The following is a 23,398-nucleotide window of genomic DNA, read 5'->3' on the forward strand; positions in this document are numbered from 1 at the left end:
TTAAATATCCACACAGAGCACAACTGTTGTGTGCGGGCGCCCCATCATACTGCAACCACGTGCATAGCCATATGTCCAGGGGAACATCTTCCAGCAAGCCGGCTAGAGTTTGTTGCAAAAAGTGAAGATAATTTGCCCTGGTAAGTCGGGGAGGCAGACAGATCAGCCCCCAATCAGATGGTCACCCACAATGCATGCTCAAATTTTGAACAAAAATCGTTTCTGGTGTCCATAGACATGAGTATTTCCCTTTGCCCGATAATGAACATTTTGAGTGTTGTAAAGACTGTCCATGTGGAAGTTGTACTCATCGGTAAACAACACAATAGCGGGGAGGCAGGATTTCGTGCAACATGTCACAGAAACCACCAGCCAAACCCTAGCCTGTGTTCATAGTTCGCCACAGGATTTAGGTTATGTACAGGGTGGAAACTAAGTGGATGCTAGCTGTCATCCCTCAAAACCTCCCAGACTAACCAATGAGTGACCCCATGTCGTGTCCAGCTGCTTGAGTACTTGTCGTAGGTGCTTCCTCGAAGCGCTTGAGAACATTCTCTTCAAATTCAGTATCCTGTCGTGTTCGAGGTTTCCAAGCATCACCATGATATCCCCCTAATGAGCCTGTTTCACCAAGTTGCCAGTGAATTATGTAAATGTTTGTGGGTGTGGGTGGCGTCTTGCTGGATACCATTCATCATACTATCATCGAGCTTCATGCACGCTACCGTCAGCTAGTCCATAAACAAAAACCATATCTCGCTGTTCTTCAAACAAATACTGTACCACCATCCTTACGGTATGACTAAAGTGCAGGTGACGTGTATGTGCTCTGAAGCTAAGCTTCTGTGTGAGGTGGAGACAAACAGTGACACCTATTTGACACATGTGCATATCACTTTGGGGCAGTGACGGGGCTAGGGATGTTTGTATGTGTGAACTGACAACCATAGCACTGCCCATCAACAGAATAATGAAAACAGGGCAATCCCATGGCCAATCAGAGTCTGTGGTGCCAAATTTCCATAGTTTAAAAATGGTGCATTGTCGACCTGCACAACATTAGTAGTTCTGGTTCCTACTGGTGTCAGCTATCCACGGTTAAAATTGCATGATACAATTTTTCTCCACCCTGTATACTATACCATGTCATGAGAAGTCTTAGCAACCTGATAGGATGTCATCAACACTGATTTTACAGGCTGAACTACCACCATGAGTCCGCTTGACACACTGATAGGATATAGCTAACGTTTGTCGTAAGGACTTCACTCCTGAGACTGCATAACAGCAAAGGGCAGTTACCTCTTGCCATATCCCTCACCCTTCTGACAGTGGACATCTTGTAATATGCCCATAGAACCTTGAGAATTTTATTCAGTGTGAAGAGAGAAAAACTAACCCCATTTTTCCCCATTAGAAGTGGCAGGCTACTGGCATTACTTCAAAGGGGAAGAGAGCCCGGAGGCTAACCTATGTGCTGTCATTGTTATTTATATGTTTTGCACTTCAACTTTGCTACACAAAAAGATTGATCTTCTGTACTTGGATTTTGTCTATGCATTGTGGTTGATTGAAAGTTCTTGCTACATACCTATTTTGTGATATTTTGTTGCCACTATGTGTTACTGTGAAGAAAATGTAGGGTTATTTGTCTGTCTCAATAAAATAAAAACACAATATTATATTGTTTTACTTGAGATTAAGAAGTATAAACGTGTTAATGTAGCTATGAAGCAAATGAACATTCTTTTTAACTGACTAATAGTATGTGCAAATCTCTCTCTCTCTCTCTCTCTCTCTCTCTCTCTCTCTCTCTCTCCATCCCTGTATATGTGTGTGAGTGTGTGTGTGTGTGTGTGTGTGTGTGTGAGAGAGAGAGAGAGAGAGAGAGAGAGAGACTGAGACTGCACAAATATGCTCATAAAATAATGTATTTTGATATTTGTATGTCCCAGAGTATTAAAAGTACTGACTTCTTTTGATTGTGTGAGTGTGTGTGTGTGTGTGTGTGTGTGTGTGTGTGTGAGAGAGAGAGAGAGAGAGAGAGAGAGAGCTCAAATATGCTCATAAAATAATGTATTTTGATATTAGTATGTCCCAGAGTATTCAAAGTACTGACTTCTTTTGATCAGTTGATAATGAATTTATGTTTCTAAAAGTTTTACTTGTTTTGATAGTTTTCTCGTGAGCTTCTTGGTGGATGCTCGTGGGGGTGCAATGCGTGGATGCAGACATTCCGGAGTGCGTGTAATTGTTCCACCACGTAAAGCGGCAATGCCAATGCGCATCACATGCCGCTATCTCCGCAGGGACAGGTTATCAAATCCACCTCCCTTAATGGAAGGTGAGGCACTTGCTAGCAGAATCCTTGAATTAGGACCTGTTGGAGCAAAATTCCTTGGGTAAGTTCCCATTATTCTGTAACTGCAGTGTTGGATTAGATTTGTCATCTACTTTATGACAATATTTTTATCTTTGCTTGATGGTGTCAATTGCAATCCTTCATGAAGGAAACTTATTTGTAACAGATAGAGTTGAATTCCACTTTTAAATCCCATAAACAGTATGAAATTGAAGCTGACAAATTTGATTGAATTATTATAGATATATGTGTATATATAAGCCTCAGATTGTGGAATGCTATAGTTTAACTTTACATCTTTTTATGTTTTTCAAAGTTCACAACAGTAGCAGCAAACATTTAGTAGTTCTGAAAATTTTCAAATTTCCTTTGCAGAAAATGGATGATGATTAAAAAATATCTGGCTTTAATTCTTAATCGCTACTCATAATTTCTCTGTGCCCTAAAAAGGTCATATTTGTCTTTTCAAGGTATTGCTGTTGAACAATCATATAATTTAGTTTAATTATAAACTGTCAAACATCTGACTATATGGAAGCTGTTACGAACATGTGATCAATGTGGTGTGTAGTCTGATCAAGCGAACTGTGTGGTTGGAATCAATTATTTTATTCTTTGTAATCCATACTTTTGAGCATGAATAATGTGTACTGTAATGGGACTAAATGTAATGTTTCATTTTAATTTTATTTGGAATACATAAATTACTTTGCCTTTTTCCATCCAAAGTACAGCTTGGTCAGGCATACTAAGAGCTGTATTTTATTATTGTCATCATAAGTTATTGTCTAACACATTGTTTTTTGTATGTATTCAGACCTGTGATTATAGAAGTTCCTCACTTTGCCTCACTTCGAGGCAAAGAACGTGAGATTATAATTCTGCGTTCTGACAATGGAGATACATGGAGGGAGCACACACTTGAAGCGAGTGAAGAAGCTGTTCAGGATGTTTTGAATGAAAGTTTTGAAGGAGAAGGCAAGTATACTCTGCTGCAAAATGAAACTATAAGAAAGATAAAATAATGCCTTGCTGTAATGCTAAGTAGTAAGTTCATTTCTGAGAGGACTCTGTAAAGAGAAAGACAAAGTAACTTATTTACTCAGCAAGCAGGAGAACAGTCCTCAGGGTGGAATCTGCAAGGTAGAGGTAAAATTGGTGGCATGCAAGAAATGCACAAATGTTGGTGATCAGTACCAGACTCATTTCAGCCATACCTAAACAAGCATCAAGAAAAAATGTAAAATGCAGCCCTTGAGGAACAAATATTGGGAAAAGGGAAGAAAAATCAATAGTGTGTTCTGCATATAAAATATGATGTGAACATAAATATCGATGGAGGTGGGTGTGTAACAATGAAAAACAGCAGGACTCTATGGAGTTAAACATCTAGTTAGGGGATTAGGCATGCAGAAGGTGGTATACTTAGGGAGAGTAATATAGTGTCAATTTTTCCTCCAGCTGTATATTCTCTGTTCTGATTACTGATTTGCTTATTGATATTTTCGTTGCTGAATGGAAAAGACACTGTATTATCAACAAAACAACTAAGAATTATTTCACTAACTGCTTTTACCCTTATTTGTAGTGCACAGACTGTGAAATATATAATTCCATAAAAATAAACAAATTAATTAAAATAGGAATACAGTAATGAGATTAAATACATTTTTTAAACTTTTTCTTCTTTTGCTAATAAGTCATTAATGTTATTCTTGAATATATGGTTCTCAGACCTGCTGCGGGTCACATTGTGTAAATTTCCTCAAGGCAACTACTTGACATTGCCAAGTTGTTGGTACGGTTTACCACTCGCAAGTACGTGTAGTAACATAGTTCAGCAGTCCAGCAGCAGAGCTGGGAACCATATATTCACAGATATGCCAAGAAAGCCTGAAGAATCACATATACTCTTCTTGTCTTACTTGTAGCACAGGCAAGATCTCAGAGGGAAAGAAATATTGTTTTTAATCATAAGGACTCTAAATTTCAATATGATCTGTTTTTATGACTGTTATAATCATGAAGTCACTTTTTTCCACCACATATATGATGAACATCTTGTTTCAGAAATGAGCCAACTTGAAGATCTCCATACAAATCGTATAACACGTATTCTTACGGTTGACTTCCCACATTACTTTGCTGTTGTATCTCGAGTGAAGCAGGAAGTGCATGCTATTGGTCCTGAAGGAGGCATGGTGTCCTCAAGTGTTGTTCCCCAAGTACAAGCAGTATTTCCACAAGATGCCCTTACCAAAAAGATCAGAGTTGGAATTCAGGTATGATAACAAATACCATGATGAAATTTTTAGAATGCGTTAAACTGACAGCGAAAAACTAATGAAAATCCCATGCTATTTTTTCACTTTGGCAATAAGTAATGCAACACATTTTTTTCTGAAACAGGGGTTGTTTTATTCAGCATTGAAATACACCAGGTTATTCCCCAATCTTTTAGCTACACAACACTATTTTTCAACGTAATCTCCATTCAATGCTACGGCCTTACGACACCTTGAAATGAGGGCCTGTATGCCTGCACGGTACCATTCCACTGGTCGATGTCGGAGCCAACGTCGTACTGCATCAATAACTTCTTCATCATCCGCGTAGTGCCTCCCACGGATTGCGTCCTTCATTGGGCCAAACATATGGAAATCCGACGGTGCGAGATCGGGGCTGTAGGGTGCATGAGGAAGAACAGTCCACTGAAGTTTTGTGAGCTCCTCTCGGGTGTGAAGACTTGTGTGAGGTCTTGCGCTGTCATGAAGAAGGAGAAGTTCGTTCAGATTTTTGTGCCTACGAACACATTTAAAATGTGTATGAGCCATCTAGGAATAATTGTGTCAAAAAAGTGTTGTCTAAGTTAAGAACATTAGGGAGCTAATACTATAATATTTTATTTTTAGATTCTAAAACATTTTTGTCTTCAAAAACAGGCAAATGAAAGGCTTTTTGATGAACATATTATTCTCTAACAGTTCCTTTCTTACTCCTTTTGTGTGTGTTAACAGTGACCTCTTTCTTTGTTAGTACTTTTTTCCCATATTACTTCCTATTTCTTATTTAAAATTACTGACGGGATCTTTCAGTTTTGGATCGATTAATTGGCAGAATTTTGTGTAGTAATATTTCATAACTGTGATAAATGCATGCCACTAAAAACACACAATAATATGAGTTCAAATGAAAAGATTTACATGGCAGTTTATATGTAATTAATGTTTACAAATCTAACATTGACGAAATCTTTTTGGGCTTCCATCCTGGTTGCTTCATTGAAATTCTGCGATGTTTCAACAAAGCCTGAAAAGATTTCATCACAGTATACTCTGGACATTTTAATTCACATATAAATCTAACTTTGATCTTTGTTTCTACCACTTTTTCATTATTCTATATCGAAGCTGCCTTTTGATCTGCAACTCTCAGTGGTCTTACTTTTATCTAGTATTTTCCATCTTATTTTTTCCATTCATGTGTGTTGCGAGTTCTGGCAGAAAAAAACCATGTGTTTAGGAGTTTGAAATAGAGTGTATATTGATAAGTATATCTGTCAGCCATTCTGTAACTTTCACTTGATTTTGTTAACTGTTAACTTTCGATTTTTGTCATCTTTAATATTGACAAAATAGTTCATGGGTAAATAGCAAGATGTATGTGTCCAGTGAGCACAATATTTTGCCAAGTGACCATGTTGCCATCATCAAGTGCACTGACAAGCTGTTCTTCAGTGCACCAAATGATGACAACGTGATTGCTTGCCGAAATATTGTGCCTTTTGGATTTTAAAATCCAGCTGTTCACCAGTAAACTATTCTGTCATGAATTATGCCAGGAGAAGCTGAATAAACTCAATTTTATTGTTTGCTGCTGCCTTCTTCAGGCTCAACCTATCTCTGCTGATTTGGCAGCAAAACTCCTTGGGAACAGAGTTGCTGTTTCACCTATTGTCACTGTTGAGCCAAGAAGACGAAAATTCCACAAACCAATCACACTGACAATACCTGTTCCACAAGCAGCAAATAAAGGGATGATAAATCAGTATTCTGGAGATGCACCAACACTCAGGTTGCTGTGCAGCATTACAGGTAAAGCATACAGAGGATTTCTGTTTAACGTAAGTATACTAACTGGCTGTGAAAACCTTCATTGTATTTTTATACTGATTATTATTATTATTGTTATTATCATTATTATTATTTGTATTTAATGTTCATTCTGTTGTTAAAATCATAAAACAACATTTTCTGATATTCACAGGTGGAACAACAAGAGCGCAGTGGGAGGATGTTACTGGTTCTACTCCTCTGACATTTGTGAAGGACTGTGTTACATTTACTACAACAGTTTCAGCACGATTTTGGCTAATGGACTGCAGGAACATAGCAGATGCAACCAAAATGGCAACTGAGCTATATCGTGAATCTATACATCCACCATTTATGGCAAAGTAATACTATCTTATTTATGAAATTTCCTCATTTTTCCATTACTGTCCAGGAGTAATCTATTGAAATTCTCCTATTTTACAGATTTGTTGTATTTGCAAAACGAGTTGATCTGTTAGAAGCAAGACTGCGTGTGTTTTGTATGACTGATGACAAAGAAGATAAGACACTGGAACACCAGGAACATTTTACAGAAGTGGCTAAAAGCAAAGATGTTGAGGTAGTGTGTTGGACCTACTGCATGTTACAGAAAATAACCAAAATAATCTTGATGTTAGAAATTCTGTTGGATTTTTTTATTCTTCCTTTATACAGGTGCAAGAAGGGAAGACAGTATACATTGAATTTGCTGGTAATCTGGTTCCTGTGATGAAGTCTGGTGACCAACTACAAATGGGTTTCAGAGCATTCAAAGAAAATCGTTTACCTTTCACTGTACGAGTAAAAGATCCAGATGAAGATACTGTTGGTAGAATACTTTTTATGAGAGAACCAAAGGTCAGCTATTTCACTAACTTAATACATTTGCAGAAAAATATCAAGAATTACGAATGGCCATGTTTTTGTAAGATATTTCATGGTAAAAACAGATTTTGTTTGATTTTGCAAGGTTTTGTCTGTAAGATTTAATATGTTACATATCCCTTTGTGACTCTGCTTTACCATAGGAATATTTTCTTTTCTCTTTAGGTTGCTAAAGGGGAACCAGCTCAAACACCTATTTGTACTCTCAACATTGTGCTACCTGATAATGTTATTCCTGATGCTGGACCATCAGAACCAGACTTGCTGGAACTAGAAAAAAATTACAGTTTCCTTAGAGATGGCATTAGTAAGTAAAAGAAAATGGAAAAATGTTCTAATTGTTGCACATGTTGTGGGTTTATTCCATTCTGCCTCTTACTTTGTTCCTGCAGGAGAATGATGTATAGCAGGGCTTCCCAACCTTTTCAGCTGGCAGACCCCTTCTTCAGTCGAAAACCCATGACGGACCCCTAGTCAGTCAAGAGCACAGTAACTTTAAATTTCAGAGCTAAGCCCACGGGAACTGAAAGCTTCTTAATGCAAGTGCCATGGTCCCAATGACCCCCGCTCCACCCCCACCCCCCGTCCCCCCCCCACTGCCCCCTTCCCCTCCCTGTAGTATCAATAGTCTTTGGTTTAGAGATGAATGAAAACAACTTGAAATTAACGATCCAATTTGAATTCCCACTGTATCCAGACACTTACAAGTGGATTTACTCCCTTTGTTCAACACACTATTGCCTGATTAAAATTACTTGCTAATTGAAATTTCACACAATGGAGCTATCTTCCTTCAAGAGCAATCAACGTCACGTCTAAACTGTTCGCTGTTGACAAGCTGCCACTTATGGTCTGTTCACTTCCACTATTTGGCTACTGTTGTGTAAGGAGCATGCATATTTCGTAACAGTCGTGTGTGTGTGTGTGTGTGTGTGTGTGTGTATGTGTGTGTGTGTGTGTGTGATTTTTCGTGAAATCTGAAGAAAAATGTTCAAATGTACGTAAAGTCTTCCTTTGGTCGTCCTCCCTCCTCATTCATTTCAACTGGAAACTTCCCTTGTTGTGAAAGCGATGGGGAAATTGCACCCTTCTTCAATTATCCTGACTTCAGCCACCAATCCATGTTAGAAGTAATAAAGTGGTCAAAAATCGACTTATGAAATAGGTAGTGCACTGACAAAGCAAGTTTAACATTTAATGATGCCTGGGGCCGCATACGTGCCAGCGAGCGCTGTGACTGGTCGACAAAGCTCGCTCCGCGCATGCGTAAAAGGTTTCAGTGCATCTAGCGCCGTGAGCCGACGCACAAATGACCCCTGTATTGTTGCGAAACAGTCGATCAGAGGAGCTGCATTCTCCGGCACTAAACTGTGTATGCGTTCTCACTTAGGAACAGCAAAGGCTGCTTGGGGATACGACCTGAAGTAAAAGTACACATGTTTTTCACACGAAAAAAAATAGTGATGAATTTGATTTTCACATTTTTATTCAATAATTTTACTCATTATTTTACACGATTTGGTGAAAGGGGCCGCGGACCCCCTAGAAAGAGCTGGCGGGCCCCTAGGGGGTCCATGGATCACACGCTGGGAAGCCCTGATGTATAACATTCTCATTTAATATGTACTTTGTATGACGATGATCACTAGTTATGTTGATTTGTGAGTCAGTGTGTGCCCAGTTTTTCATTGACACCTAAGAAGACTCCAGTTTTTCTGACTTGTTGCTCTGTGAAATCTCTTTTCTTCTTTTCTGTCTCATTTTCCCTGCAATTGCTCTGAACAACCTCTCCAGTAACTCATGTCTTGACAAGAGCAAAATATTGTGTGTGTTATTCTCAGTAGTTATGTCTGGTGCCATTATTCAAAAACATCAATTATTTCTTACTCAGCCCCTCCCACAGCACCGATCTCAAAGTTGTATGTCAATAACATAAAAACTGTCACTTTGACTATCAGGATTTTCAGCTGCAGGGAAATATTTCTACACTGATTGTCCTATAACTTATCATTGAGCAAAATGTCTTCAGGTGATTAACATGATAACACAATTTCATAAAAAAAATCCTTCTATCATTTTGGAGACTGACATGTTCCTGCTATGTCCTGAGATATTGTATTGAATCTTAAACTCAAATTAATGAGAAAGTTGCAGAAAATGTGGAAACAGGTATGCTACACATGCATACTACCATACTGGCGGTGCAGCTTCTAATATCTGCACCATGGTATTTTCATGGTAATAACAATCTCAGCAACTTGTTTTAATTTCTTTGATGTCTTATATCAGTGATATGCTAGCTCCAGTTGAGAACCATCAGTACACATGACACACCTTCTTCGGAACTGAACTACACTGAGGCTTATCAAAGAATTAAACAGCTCTGCTTGAGTACTTCATGATGTTCCTTCACCTATCAACCTTAGTTACATGAGAATGATGGTGGTCTGATCTCCTGGAAGTGCTGTTGGTTGTTGAAAAGTGAGTTGACAGTTGCAGATTTACTCTTGGTACACTCCAGTCTCATTTGATGCCACACCCATTTATTAACAGTATTTACAATACCAGCTGCTTCCATGCCATTTCAAAATACATGGTTCGTTATTTTCATGTTGCATGGATCATTTGCACAATAATAGTTTCATGTTGCATGGATCATTTGCACAATAAATCATTATGAAGTGGAATGAGGCACTTTACAAACACGTGACAACTTAATTTTTAAATATGGCTACATACTGAACATTTATAAAGTGGGTTCTGTAAAAAATAATCTACAGATGTCAGTTAGTTAATTCCTACCCACCATATTTTACACATTACAGCAATAGAAATTCTTCTACAGAATAGAAAGAGTTGTTAAAGATAAACTTGAGTTTGCTTTCAAATTTTACTTTGCTATCTGTCGGACATTTTATATCCTTGGATGAATTATTAAAATTTTTTGTTGCAGCATTGTGCAGCATTTTTTGTGCTAAAGGTAACCTTAGTGTGGAGTAATGATAGTCATTTTTTCTGCTGCTATTGTAATTATGCTTATCATTGTTCCATTTGAACTGCAGCAAATTATTTATGTTAGACTTTGTGGGGGAGTAGGTATATTGTGCAGCAGTAGTCAGAATGCCCAACTCTTTAAATAGATGTCTACAAGATGATCATGGGTGTACAACACTTACTACCCTTATGCACATTTTTGAGCATTGAAGACTTTCTTTCTTAAAGATGAGTTACTCTAGAACATTATTCCACATACCATCATTGAATGAAGATACGCAAAATATGTCAGGTTACTGATTTGTCTCTCCCCAAGATTTGCAATGATGCTAAATGCAAATGTGGCTGAAGTAACCAGCGAATAGTCCAATAAGACATGTCAAAACCTAACCTGAAATTTTGAACACAGGAAGAAGACAATGAAAGAAATGCACTGCCAAAATTTTAGCTGCTCAGAGGCCTGCAAGTATTTTGTAAAAAATGTTAAGTTACACATTTTGCCACATGAAGAACAGCTTATAACAGTGGATTGTACCGCTCTGACCACACAGCACGTGACTTGGCGAATTCCTCATGCAGCGCCGTGCAGCGGGATTATCCGGAGTTCACAGATACCGATTTTAAGCATCTAAAGCCTGGTTTGCAATGGAGCAAATGGAAGTGAGCACATGCAAATGAGCATTTGCAGAAAATTCACTACCATTCCCTTGTATATGGGTAGAATTATTTATACTAGAGGGAACAGAAGAGAGCTCAAGGTAGCAAACATTGCCCATGAATGCTGTGTTATTAATTTTTAGTTTTTGGAGCTAATATTTGCGGCATGCAGAATGCAATTCTATCTTGTTAGAGCCACAATACGAAACTTTGCTATTCAGTGAGGATTATTTTCCATGGCAAGTGCACTGTTATTGAAGGAGTGTGCAAAATGGTGCAGGGAAGGAAGAATTTAAGTGCCTCAATTTGTATGGAAGTGTGACATGCATGGAGATTGTGCACTTTACATGGAATTGCAGGTCCATCCCTCCTTAGCACTGGTCCAAACTTTTCCTTGTATGTCAGCTGCTATTTTTCTCTGGCTTTGCATTACCATTGAAGGGAAATTTATAAACAGAACACTAATTATCGACATCAAGCATAATCTTGAGGCAACACAGCTAGTGTTTCCACTAAGCACGTAAGATCTAATGGTCATTTTTTTTCCTAAAGTAAAAATTGTCTAGTTGAAAAGTGTGCACTTTGTGATCCAAAGATCATGGAATCAAATCCCGTTCAGACCACAACTTTTTCACTATGATTTTTAATGGAGCACTCACTTCTCACAGATGTTGGAGTGGCCACGAAAGACATGTGGTTCAGATTCCATGTTCCCAATTAGGTAACTGGTGAAGGTTAGGGACATGTAAATAGCTGCAATGACACCCAGCAGAAAGACCAGTAAGAGGCCTACCAGGTACACTAGACAGAATTCTCTTTTGCTCGTGTTTGTTAGGTAGTTTGCTCCAACAAAAACCTGGCTTAAACTAATAACTCCATATCAACAGCTCAGTTCTTGCACATGTAATGCTGATAAAAGTGGCTAGCAGAGAAAATAAAATCATGGCAGTGTTTGGTGTCACAGACTACTTCCATCAATGAGGACTTGTAATTTGTTGAAATGAAATGCGTCTTGCAGTACTACATTTTGTAACAATTCCTGTAGGTCATTCCTTATAATAATGTTTGAAGTTGTACATTTGACTATCAGTGAAACAGTTCTTTGTTTATTCCCTGTAGTTGTCATAAAAATGAGAAGTGTGTTTTGAATGGGGGGGGGGGGGGGGAAAGCATTTTTTTTTTTTTTTTTTTGCACCAGGCACATTGGACAAAGGAAAAATTGATGCAGTCAGGCTCTTCGCAGTAACCACTAGTTTTATTTAGACTGAACTGGGATGGAGTCAGAAATGGTCTTGGCCATTCTTCTGCATATTGCGATGCATACCAGACATACTTGATCAAATTCGTAAAATGTGGCGAAGAAAACTGGTAATGCACAAATGACTGTAGCTTAAGAATACCATTCTGCTGATAAACCTGAAATGAGAGAGAGGATCAGAAATTACGTTGTCTGATAATTTTCTGAAAAATGCTTTCCACTGTAAAAAAATTCTTTATCGGGTGGTTGAATCGCACTACTAGTTCCAGGCAGAGTCCACATGACATTTATAGATTTTTTGTTGTTATCCACAAAATTAGAGGCATAATTATGTCCAGACCATGAATCCAACAAAAGCAATGAATTAGTTTCTGCAGCTGGTAGGAATATGTTTGGAAGGAAATGTTGAAAATTATTTTTTTCCATTTTTCTTGGTTTTGATATGTCGATTACAAGATATAATTAAACAATCCATTCCTTATTTTTGGTTCTAATTTGCCTTGCGGTTCTTGAAGACAGACAATAAACCACTCGTACTTATCACTGGCATTATCATATATGAATGTGTCATTGCATTCATTGATTGGTCAACCGACTCCATCTGTTTTTCACCCCAAAATGATAAAGTGCAGTGTGCATGCAGTTCTTCCATGACACCTGACTGATCAGTGTTATAAACAGCAGTTACGGGGATAACAGCAAGTTATGTCCTAACATCAGCTATGTATTTCTCTTTAGCATTGTCTATCACTGACAGCTGCTGTACATGTTTACGTGATGTAAACTTGGTAATTTTGCGACTTCCTGTTCTGTACGATTTTGTGAACCTGTGTAGCCAGGTCAACAAAGCCTGACTGATGAGCTCAGAAGTTAAGTCCCATAGTGCTCAGAGCCATTTTTGAACAAAGTCTGGAAATTAGCGATATTCATGTGAGATGCAAATCAGAGTGCCCAGTCTCACAGATCTCCATCAGTAACGGTGCACAGCCTCTCACGAACAGCTCTAAATCTTTTGATCAATTTTTCATTCAGATGGTATCAGGTTTCCGTTTGGCGCATATTTCTTACTTCAAGTAATTCATTCTTCCATTTCTACAGTTCACACTCCGATTTTGTGAAACAGAAATGCCGTTGCACACTGCATAACTTCAAGCATTTTTTCTGTCCTTCGTTTAACCAAAATTTCATTGCCTTTTCTTTATTGCTGAAAGCTGTTGCAGTACGTGTTCTTTTTAGGCATGAAAGGTATTCTTCTTCAGAACTGTTACTGACACAAATGACTTTGTCCGAACCACAATTCGTGGAATCATCTCAGTTATTTCCTATTTCTTCTAACGTATCCACAATTTCAAATGAAATGTTGATATCATTCAAATGAATGTCAAGGAAATCAACTAACAAATGACACATTTGACATCCTCAGGAGAAGTAGGTGATTTTGGCTGGGAACCACATTCTTCATATTTCATCATTGCTAAATTGAGAACATTAATTGGATTCCACATTATTGTGAAACTGGAAGAAAAAAAAGGTACTATTGGCAGGCATGCATTATGAAGGCACACTAAACATTAATTCAGCTTTATCTGTATTGTCAATACTTACCAATCCTGCAAAAAGCAACTGATAATTTGTAATAGATGTTACTTGAGATGGTGATTCGAGAGAATTGTAACTGTGTACTGTAATGTCAGAGAAACTATCAGAGAACAGTAACCTGAAATGGCCTTTAAAAATTACTGTTGAATCCTTCCTAGTCGTCGAATATGGGGTGTCTAGGAAACCTACTTCCTCGGATTGCTAGACAATGATTCAGGCAAATTGTATTAATGAGTTTTATTACAAAATGAACAATTACACTACGTAACTTTGTGTCATCTATATGTGTCACAAGCAAAGGGCGACAAGCAAAATAAGCAAGGTTCTTCAGCATAACCAATCCTAATACAAGTGAAGTAATACAGTTGATTCTTCTAATCAGGTCGTTTGTCTTGAAGCTTCTGTAGAACTGTGCCACGGCCAGTCGGGCATGGCACTTATGTTCTCTTCGCATAGAGGCTACTGCTGTCATGTTGTTGTCCTGGAGAGGGGTCGGTCAGCGTTCAGTTGGCTGATGTCTTCTTCACAGCCCTCTCTCCTCTCTCATTCCCGACTGGCATGACAGCGCTTGACTTTACATCATAACAATTATGATCAGGTCATGCCACGTTTCCTGTATACAAATGTACTGCTGACCTCGGCTATGAGTGTGCCTAGTTGTGCATGCGCAGTTGCTACAGCGCCAGTAGTGGTGTACATTTGTACTTCCACCTGGCACACTATGAGTTTGGCACTTTTCAGCTATTTTTTTTAATACTTGCAGTGCTTCTTAGCAGCTAATATTTTGACAGTGCGTTTCTTTCGTTGACTTTTTCATGTGTAAAAAATTTCAGGGTATGTTTCAACATGTCTTACAGGACCATTCCATTGTAAGTTATTTTAGGAGTTGTAAATGTGCTTTTACCAGTTTAATTCCATCAATATGAACATCTAAGAATTTAGAAGTTTCGCCCTATTTGTATTTCCTCACTGCTTATCATTGGTATAGTACCCCTATATGTGCAGAACTGAGTATATTGTGTCTTTTTAAAACTGAGGGTGAAACCATTCACAAAGGCCAGTCAGTGGTACCTTTAAGAACATTGTTTACCATTTCTTCTGTTTCTGTATGAATGCTTGGATTTATTATAATACTAGAGTCATCTGCAAAAAGACTTAATTCTGCTTGTTGTATATTGAACAGAAGGTTATTTACATACACGAGGAACAATATTGAACTTAAGATTGAGCCTTGGGGAACCCCATATGGGATTTCTTCACAGACAGTCCCCGGACTACATTGATTAAATTGCAAAGTACAATTTTCTGCTTTCTTTTAATCAGATGTAATGTTATCCACTTGTTGGTTACAGCATGCAACCCATAAAACTTCAGTTTATCTAGGAGATTACTGTGATTCACACAGTTAAATGCCTTAGATAGGACCGAGCGAGGTGGCGCAGTGGGTATTCACTGGACTCGCATTTGGGAGGACGACGGTTCAATCCCCCATCCGGCCATCCTGATTTAGGTTTTCCGTGATTTCCCTAAATCGCTCCAGGCAAATGCCGGGATGGTTCCTTTGAAAGGGCATGGCCGACTTCCTTCCCCATCCTTCCCTAATCCAATGAGACCGCTGACTTCGCTGTCTGGTCTCCTTCCCCAAACCAACCAACCAACCTTAGATAGGTCACAAAAATAGCAACTGGTGCTATTTTATTATTTAATGCTTGTGAAATTTGGTGAGTGAATATGGAATATGTCAGTGGCATTCTCCGTAGAACAACTCTTCTGAAATCCAAACTGTGATTTGCTGAGGATGTTTTTGTTGCTCAGATGAGATACTATTCTAGAATATGTCACTATCTCAAAAATTTTGGTAAATAATGTCAGCATTGAAACAAGTCAGTAGTTATTGGCATCTCTCCTATCCCTTTGTTATGGAGTTGTTTGACAGTGGCATATTTAAATCTCTCTGGAAAAATGTCTTGAGTTAGTGGTGCATTACATATTTTTGATAAGGCAGGGCTTACTATACAAGAACAAATCTTTAGTACTCCATTGTAAACACCGTCAACACGAAATGAGCTTTTATTTTGGAGAGAATGCATAATTTTCTTAATTTTAGAAGAAGTTGGTGATAGATTCACTTGACTGAATTTCATTAGAGTTATTTTTTCAACATACTGCTGTGATTTTTCTCTTGAACTGTTTGCACCGATGCTTTCTACTATATTTAAGAAATGATTATTAAATATATTTGCTAACTTTGACTCTTCATTTATAGCCCTTCTACTCAGTTTAGTAGTGGTGTTATCCTGTTCTCTGACTGCTAGTCCTGTCTCTCATTTCACTTCATTCTGTATAGCCTCAATTCTGTTGTCTGACTTATTGACTTCTGACATAATGAGCATGTTCCTTCATTTTTTAATAATCTTTCATAGTAATTGTGAGAGTTTTTTAGAGCACCATTACTTCAGGATCTCTATTTGTTCTTACCAAGAGATACATTTCACTTTTCCTTCCACAGGATACTTTAATTCCTGTAGTGATCCCTAGTTTTGTACGTGGCGCACCAGTACTAAGTTTCAATGACACCAGGAGCTTGAATACATGATCAATTACATACTTACCAGTCACATACCTACTCAGAATGTATAGGTAATGGAACTATGTTTGTCTTTTCTTTGTAGGTGTACTGGCAACTACATTTTGATCTTACTGAGCCTCATGTAGATCTGTATCAGTACAGAAAGTCGTTTCAAGTTTTGTGTGTATTTTCATGGTAGCTACAATGATATTCACATAACAGAATACCCCTGCTCCATCTCTCTATTACAAAAACAATAAATGTACAGAGAAGAAGCAATATTCACAAGGAAATAGTACAGAAACATACTGACTCATCTACTGTAGTTACATTCTTTTAAAGATGGTGTTAACATGGATTTAGGAACATAGCACGGGGTACTAATAACAGTAAAGTGGAGGTTGTGCTACTGGCGAGGGATGGGGAGAGGAGAGAATAAGAGAAGGGGAAAATGATATCCTACATTTCCGTAACCTGCCTGATCTCAGCCATTGTTGGTCCAAGGTCTGGTACAAGATCATTTTTCCATATGAGCAACTTATCATTTGTTCCACAAAATTTCGGGAAAACTGCCAGATGTTTGTAACTTCTGCTACAATATTTCGGCACAGACTCTTCTGGCCATCTTCAGGTGATACTGGCGAAATTGCACTGAGCTCTGATATTTAAGGCCCTGGTGGCACATGAGTGGTGAATTCACTTGGCGTTGTGCATGCGCAACTTGAGTGCATTCGATTCCGCTGCGCCATGTGCCCTCCATGATGAAAACTCGCCACATTGATATAAATTTGATTGTCTTCCTGCTGTTCCATCACAGAACTACACTGGCTACGGAGGACACGGATTTTTTCAATGATTGATTCCATGCCAGATTCAATTGAAAACCGCTGTGTTGATTAGTAAGAGACTCACTATAAGGCAGTTGTATTTCCACAGATTCATTAATAATACAACTCCAAAAGTTAGACATATGGGCAACAATTTTTGTCTCACTGTAATTTATGACATGACCAGTGGAAATATGTGTTCAGCGATGGCAGACTTACAAGGCTGAAGAAGATGAGTATGCCGCTGATGTTCTACAATGCAATCCTGCACAGTATGTGTTGTTTGCCCTAAATAAGATTTGCCGCATTCACACATAATCCTGTAAACACCTGCCTTGCACAGCTCTAGGTTGTCTTTGACAGATCCCAACAGCAACGAAATTTTTGCAGGAGGGTGAAAGATTGCTTTCACTGTATATTTTCTTAGTATTCTGCCTATTTGTGCTGAAATATTACCAATATATGGTAAATAGGCAGTCATTTTAAAGGCCTCTTCCTCTTCTTTGCTCTGTCGTTTACAGGTCTGCATCACTTTTTCCACTTGCTGGTATGAAAACCCATTCTTCAGAAATACAATCTGCAGGCGCTCCAGTTCTGTTTGCAAACTATTGGTGTCATAGATGACGTGGGCTCAGTGAATCAATGTCTTCAAAACACCTATCATTTATGCCGGATGGTGGCAATTAGCGGTTTGCAAGTAAAGATCTGTGTGAATGGGCTTTCTATATACGGAATGACCAAGCATGCCATCGCACTTACATCGCACTGAAACGTCTAAACATGGCAGGCAACCCTCCTTCTCCAACCCCATAGTAAATTTTATGTTTTCATGTATAGAGTTGATGTTGTAGGAACGCTCGCAGACAGTCCAAACCATGGGGCCAGACTATAAAAGTATTATCAACATATCGCCAAAATATTGTTGGTTAAAAATTGGCTGAGGTGAGTGCTTGCTCCTCAAAATCTTCCATAAAAAGATTGACCACCAAGGGAGACAAAGGACTCCCCATGGCAACACTGTCTGATTTCTCATAAAACTCATTGTTAAATAAAAAATATGTAGAGGAGAGGGCACACTCAAACAGCACTGTAATGTCAGCTCCAAACCTATTGTCAGTGAGATGTAGTGAGTCCACAAGATGTACATTTGTAAAAAGTGAAACTACATCAAAACTGACCAACAAGTCATAACTTTTCAGCTGCAGTAACTTAAGTCTGCTGATGAAATCACTAGAATTCTTTATATGATGTGGACACTTTCCTACCACTGGTTTGAGCAAAGACGCCAAGTACTTTGCTAAGTCGTAGGTGGCTGCTCCAATATTTCTAGTGATTTACTATTTTTCTCCAGGTCTTCCATGCTCTTTCCTATCACCACAATATCATCTATGAAATCCTGAACATTTATCTTTTTCCCTATGGTGACTCCTGTACAGTCTTGTGTTACTCTCCTCAGGGTCTTGTTGAGTGCCATATTGAACGTGTTTTATGATGTATCTCCCTGTCTTTTGTTTTTACCCCAAACGTTTCATAGAGCTCCCTCCTGTACTTTCTCTCCATGCTTGGATTCCATCACACATTTTAGTTAGTTGTCTGGTATCCCACACTCTGCCATTATCCTCCACATCTCCTCTCTCATTATTCTGTCATAAATGCTTTGCTGAAGTCTATAAACATACAGAAGGTATCCTGGTTGTGCTCCCAGTTCTTATCTAGTAGTTGTCTTTAGTGTGAATATTTGGTTGGTTGTTGACTTACATTCTCCGAATCCTGCTTGTGCTGTGTCTAATGTTTCTTCAGTGTAAGAGTAGAGTCTTTTCAGTTTAATTCTTGATGTTATTTCATAGTATGTGTGTAGTAGAGATATACTTCTGTAGTTCTGTGTCAACATTTTGTCTCCCTTTTTGTTCATGGGACACACAGCAGCAATTTTCCATTCCTCTGGCATTGCTTCTTTCCTCCACACCTCTTTTTATCAATTCAGCTAACCATTCATATGTCTTGTCTCCTCATTCTTTGAAGAGCTGTGCTGATATCACGTCAATGCCTGGGCTCTTCCCATTTTTCAATTTTTTTATTGCCTCTTTAACCTCCATCAAAGTTGGTTCTTCAACTAATGGTTGTATGTCCTGATTGTTACGTGCCCTGTACTCATTGTTGTAGGTGTCTACTGGGCTGTTCAGCAGTTCTTTGAGATATCTCCTCCAGTTCTCTAGATTCCCTTCATTTGTAGTGATCAGTTTTCCATTATCATCCTTCATTATCATAGGCTTAGTCGTGTACTCGTTTCTGCAGCTTCTCATTGTCCAGTATTTTTCTGGCTGTAGCCCTCCTTGCCTTCTCTGTTTATTTATTTATTTATTTGTGAATGATCTTTTCTCTTCAGTTCTCTTGTGACTATTTTCATATTTGTTATTGCTCATCACTGCCTGTCTGGCTGTCTTCCTGGCCTCAACTGCTTTTCTACATGATTCATTGAACGATTATTTGCATTTGATATTGTTATTATTGTTATCTACTAATAGTTCCTGCTGTCTCCTTTATAACTGTTATTGTCTTGTTCTGTTTTGTATCGAGATCTTCACCTTCTTTCCTATTGCTTTTGTTTTCTAGTTCTGTTAATCCATTTTTAATCTTTATCTTAAACTATTTCTCCACCTCCTCTTCTTTTAACCTACTCACATCTTCTCTTTGTGTTCTTTTGCCATTGTTGCTCTTACTTGGTTGTTTTGGTAATGGTTCTTCCATTAAAATGAGATATTCTCTGTGTAATCTTCACACCTAATAACACATGTGTGTAACATAATTTTTATTTGTTAATTTCTGTAGGTCATCCAGATGCTATTCATCGGGCTGACATACGCCTCTCAGATATATCAAACCTTCTTGGATCAGACTGGGTGGCCTTAGCTGGTGAGCTAGGAGTCTCAACTTCAGATGTAAATCTAATAAAGACTGAATATCCAGACAATGTGAATCAACAAGCCATGGTGATGCTGCGATTGTGGCTTCAGACATCGGGTAATAAAGCAAATGGTAAGTTAGTAATCTCCAAAAAACAATGTATTTCTGGTATAGATGATATTTTCTGTACATTCAGGTATTCATTACAATAGTTTGATGAGTGTAGAGGTGAAATTTTCATGTCTCAAGTGATATTTATTTGTTCCTTACATTTCACATTCATTTATCTGTGTAAGGTAGCCCCAGAAGTTGTAAACTTTGTTGCTAGTGAACATCATAGAGGGGGATTGCTATTTATATCACATGCTATCAGTATCATTTTAAAAGTGTAGTGCCTCTAAGTGGGTCGTATCAGTATGAAAGGTGCTGTTCTCTAAAAAATATCACTTTTAGAGTCAGAAACTTTGGGGCAGTGTTACACTTAGTATTAATTCTTTATCCTCAACTGCAGACATAAAACATTTGTCAACTCTCATTTTCAGAACTGTCTTTGTGTCTTACTGTGACTTCCACCATTAGGTATTTGCAGTATTACAAAGTATATTCAGTAGAAATGTTTCTATATTGATTATCAGTTTCTGATCCCACAGGTGTTACTTTTTGTCTCTACCTGGATATTGTCTGAATTAATCTTTTTCCTTAATGGTTTCCTTTTCATCTGTATGACAGTGTAGCTTATATTTCTGCCATATTATATTTTGATTTGCAATGTGGGTTTGCCTAGTCAAAGTTCAGTGCGTATATGAATGTAGTTAGTGGTTTATTGGTTGTTTTTCATGAAATTATATTTTATTGCATTTCAAATTAAATTACCTACATATGTTCATTCCCTTTTTTAACCATGTTTCTGTACGTAATACTGAAGCTACACAAAGATTCATTTCCATTTCTAATATCTAGTTTAATGAGATATGTAGAATACTGTGGAGATAGTTGCTATAGATTGGTTCATATTCTAGGACAGCAGGGTCAGTTTGTCTGTATATTTGTAACTACTTGGCATGCATTGACCATTTCAGTAAAGTACTAACAACACATTGCCCACCATATTTTTTTCCTATTGTGGCCAGTCATTGATGCCATAACTCCAGTTGACCTCCTCCATGGAAACTGTCCAGACATCAGGGAAGTTACATATTTGTTAGCCACACTCATAGTGTCTGGTACTCTCTCTCTCCTCTCTCTCTCTCTCTCTCTCTCTCTCTCTCTCTCTCTCTCTCTCTCTCTCTCTCTCTCTCTCTTTTTTTTTTTTTTTTTTTTTTTTTTTTTTTTACAAAATGGCAGAGCATTTACAGTTCCTTTACACATGCACAAATTAAGTTCATTAATCGACATTAAATATTAGGGTGTTGCATAAGTTTTGTAGCATTTTTCTGTAGGGAAGCACAACAGGTGCATGTAACAGGACTTCAGTCATCGCTACTATATTCTTCTACACTATTATGACAGTCTGCTAATGCTGGGGTAACTTTTCAGTTCCAAAACTGTAGAAGTCATGTGGTATTGAGGTGAAGAACTCGTTGCACCATGTTTGGAGTGCATTTTTATATGGAAAGGAAGTTCTTGGTAGGTTGTTGATAGGGAGCAGAAATGGTGAAAATCTGAAAGTACAAGATTAAGTGAATAAGATGGGTACACAATAGCAGTTGCTGCCAATAAATGTCAGAAGTGTTGGTCTTCATCTCGGGGAACCAATTTGTGGTACACCAAACGTCACTATTCCACCAGATTCATAAGGTTATCTTTTGTGAATGTGCACAGGTCTTTGTACAGGGAATCGTTGCTTTGTTCAGGCTCAACCATTGCTCTCTTTCCCTTGTGTAAATATAAAGATGCCATTTCTCTTGACCGGTAATGATACAGGACAGGAATGTTTAGTGTTGTTCATGAGCCAATTAATGATGAGCAAGCAGAGATGCACACATAGCCACGTACTAATTTTTGTGATTTTGGCTTAGAGCATATGGTACCCATACACCTACTTTTTGAATCTTCTCCACTGCATGCAAATGTCACATGATGGCGGGATGATTACAGTTCATCACATGTACCAGTTCTTGAGTACACTGATGTGTATCATTGTGGATTAATGCGCTTAAACGATCTTCACCAAACATGAAGGTCTTCCTAAACATGGAGAGTCACTAATGTCAAAACGTTCCTCCTTAAAATGAGAAAACCATTTTCTTGCCATACTTTGTTTAATGGCATTATCCCCATACACAGCACAAATGCTTCTGGTTGCCTCCACTGCTGTCAGCTCTCTACTGAACTCAGACAGAATAGTATCTTGGAAATGTGATGATTTCTCCACTAGGCACTCCATTTTCTATGTCCACACTCCACTCACTATCTCCAAATGACAAAATGATGATATGTAAACTCAAATAGCAACAGTGTACCACAAAATAAAAAATGACACTTTATAAATAAACCCGTAGCAGCTGGAATACCAATATGAAAAACAAAAATGCTACAAAGTTATTCATTTCACAGAAATATTCTCTGTACTTTGAAGAAATTTGAGTTTGTCATGTTCACATAGTTAACATTACATAAATTATAATACTATATATGGCCTCAAACTGACAGTCTTGAATATTGCACACAAACAGGCTTAATGAAGAAACTTAGCAAAGTCTTAGGAAGTTGACACTACAGACTGAACTCAGTGCCTATGTGTCTGCTATTTGGGTCATAATTGCATTATTGATGGGAATGATAAAGCAGAAAGATTTAGGACTTCCATGTGTACTTTATACAAGAGTTTATATGAAAATCAATTATTAATTTCCAGGAAATGTGTTGGAAAAAGCACTTCGAAAAATAAATAGGGATGATATTGTAAACCAGTGTGTCTTTAATGTGGAGCTTGTGACAGATGACATGGAACGTGCTGTAGCTAAAGTTCATCTTGACCAATCTGGTTTTGACAACCTCCGAGAGGAGCTTGGACCATCTCGAGATGCAACCCTTCGACGAAATACAAGTCTTGATCCATCTTACACAGAGCAAGATTTAATGAAGGTACTTACCATTTCAGTTTTTTATATAATTTTATTTATTCTATTTTTTATATTATTAAACAATTTCTGCTTCTACAGGAGTCTGAATCTGTTGAAGAACTGGTAAACTCCGAGAAACAGGCCAAAGATAAAGGTAAAATTTGATAGTGTTTCCATATATTTA

General features: G+C 38.0%; 1 protein-coding gene across 1 annotated transcript in view; it reads left to right on the forward strand.

The window, feature by feature from the left end:
* Positions 1 to 23,398, forward strand: part of LOC126213607 (ankyrin-3-like) — a 294,242-nt gene that overhangs the window by 229,012 nt on the left and 41,832 nt on the right. Inside the window, exons 21-31 of the mRNA XM_049941464.1 lie at positions 2,178 to 2,402; positions 3,180 to 3,340; positions 4,433 to 4,644; positions 6,252 to 6,456; positions 6,629 to 6,818; positions 6,901 to 7,036; positions 7,132 to 7,314; positions 7,507 to 7,648; positions 20,075 to 20,281; positions 23,007 to 23,236; positions 23,314 to 23,368. Coding sequence (XP_049797421.1) covers positions 2,178 to 2,402; positions 3,180 to 3,340; positions 4,433 to 4,644; positions 6,252 to 6,456; positions 6,629 to 6,818; positions 6,901 to 7,036; positions 7,132 to 7,314; positions 7,507 to 7,648; positions 20,075 to 20,281; positions 23,007 to 23,236; positions 23,314 to 23,368 — 1,946 coding nt within the window. The remainder of the gene's footprint in view (positions 1 to 2,177; positions 2,403 to 3,179; positions 3,341 to 4,432; positions 4,645 to 6,251; positions 6,457 to 6,628; positions 6,819 to 6,900; positions 7,037 to 7,131; positions 7,315 to 7,506; positions 7,649 to 20,074; positions 20,282 to 23,006; positions 23,237 to 23,313; positions 23,369 to 23,398) is intronic.

Source organism: Schistocerca nitens, chromosome 1 (assembly GCF_023898315.1).
Source record: "Schistocerca nitens isolate TAMUIC-IGC-003100 chromosome 1, iqSchNite1.1, whole genome shotgun sequence".
Taxonomy (NCBI): domain Eukaryota; kingdom Metazoa; phylum Arthropoda; class Insecta; order Orthoptera; family Acrididae; genus Schistocerca; species Schistocerca nitens.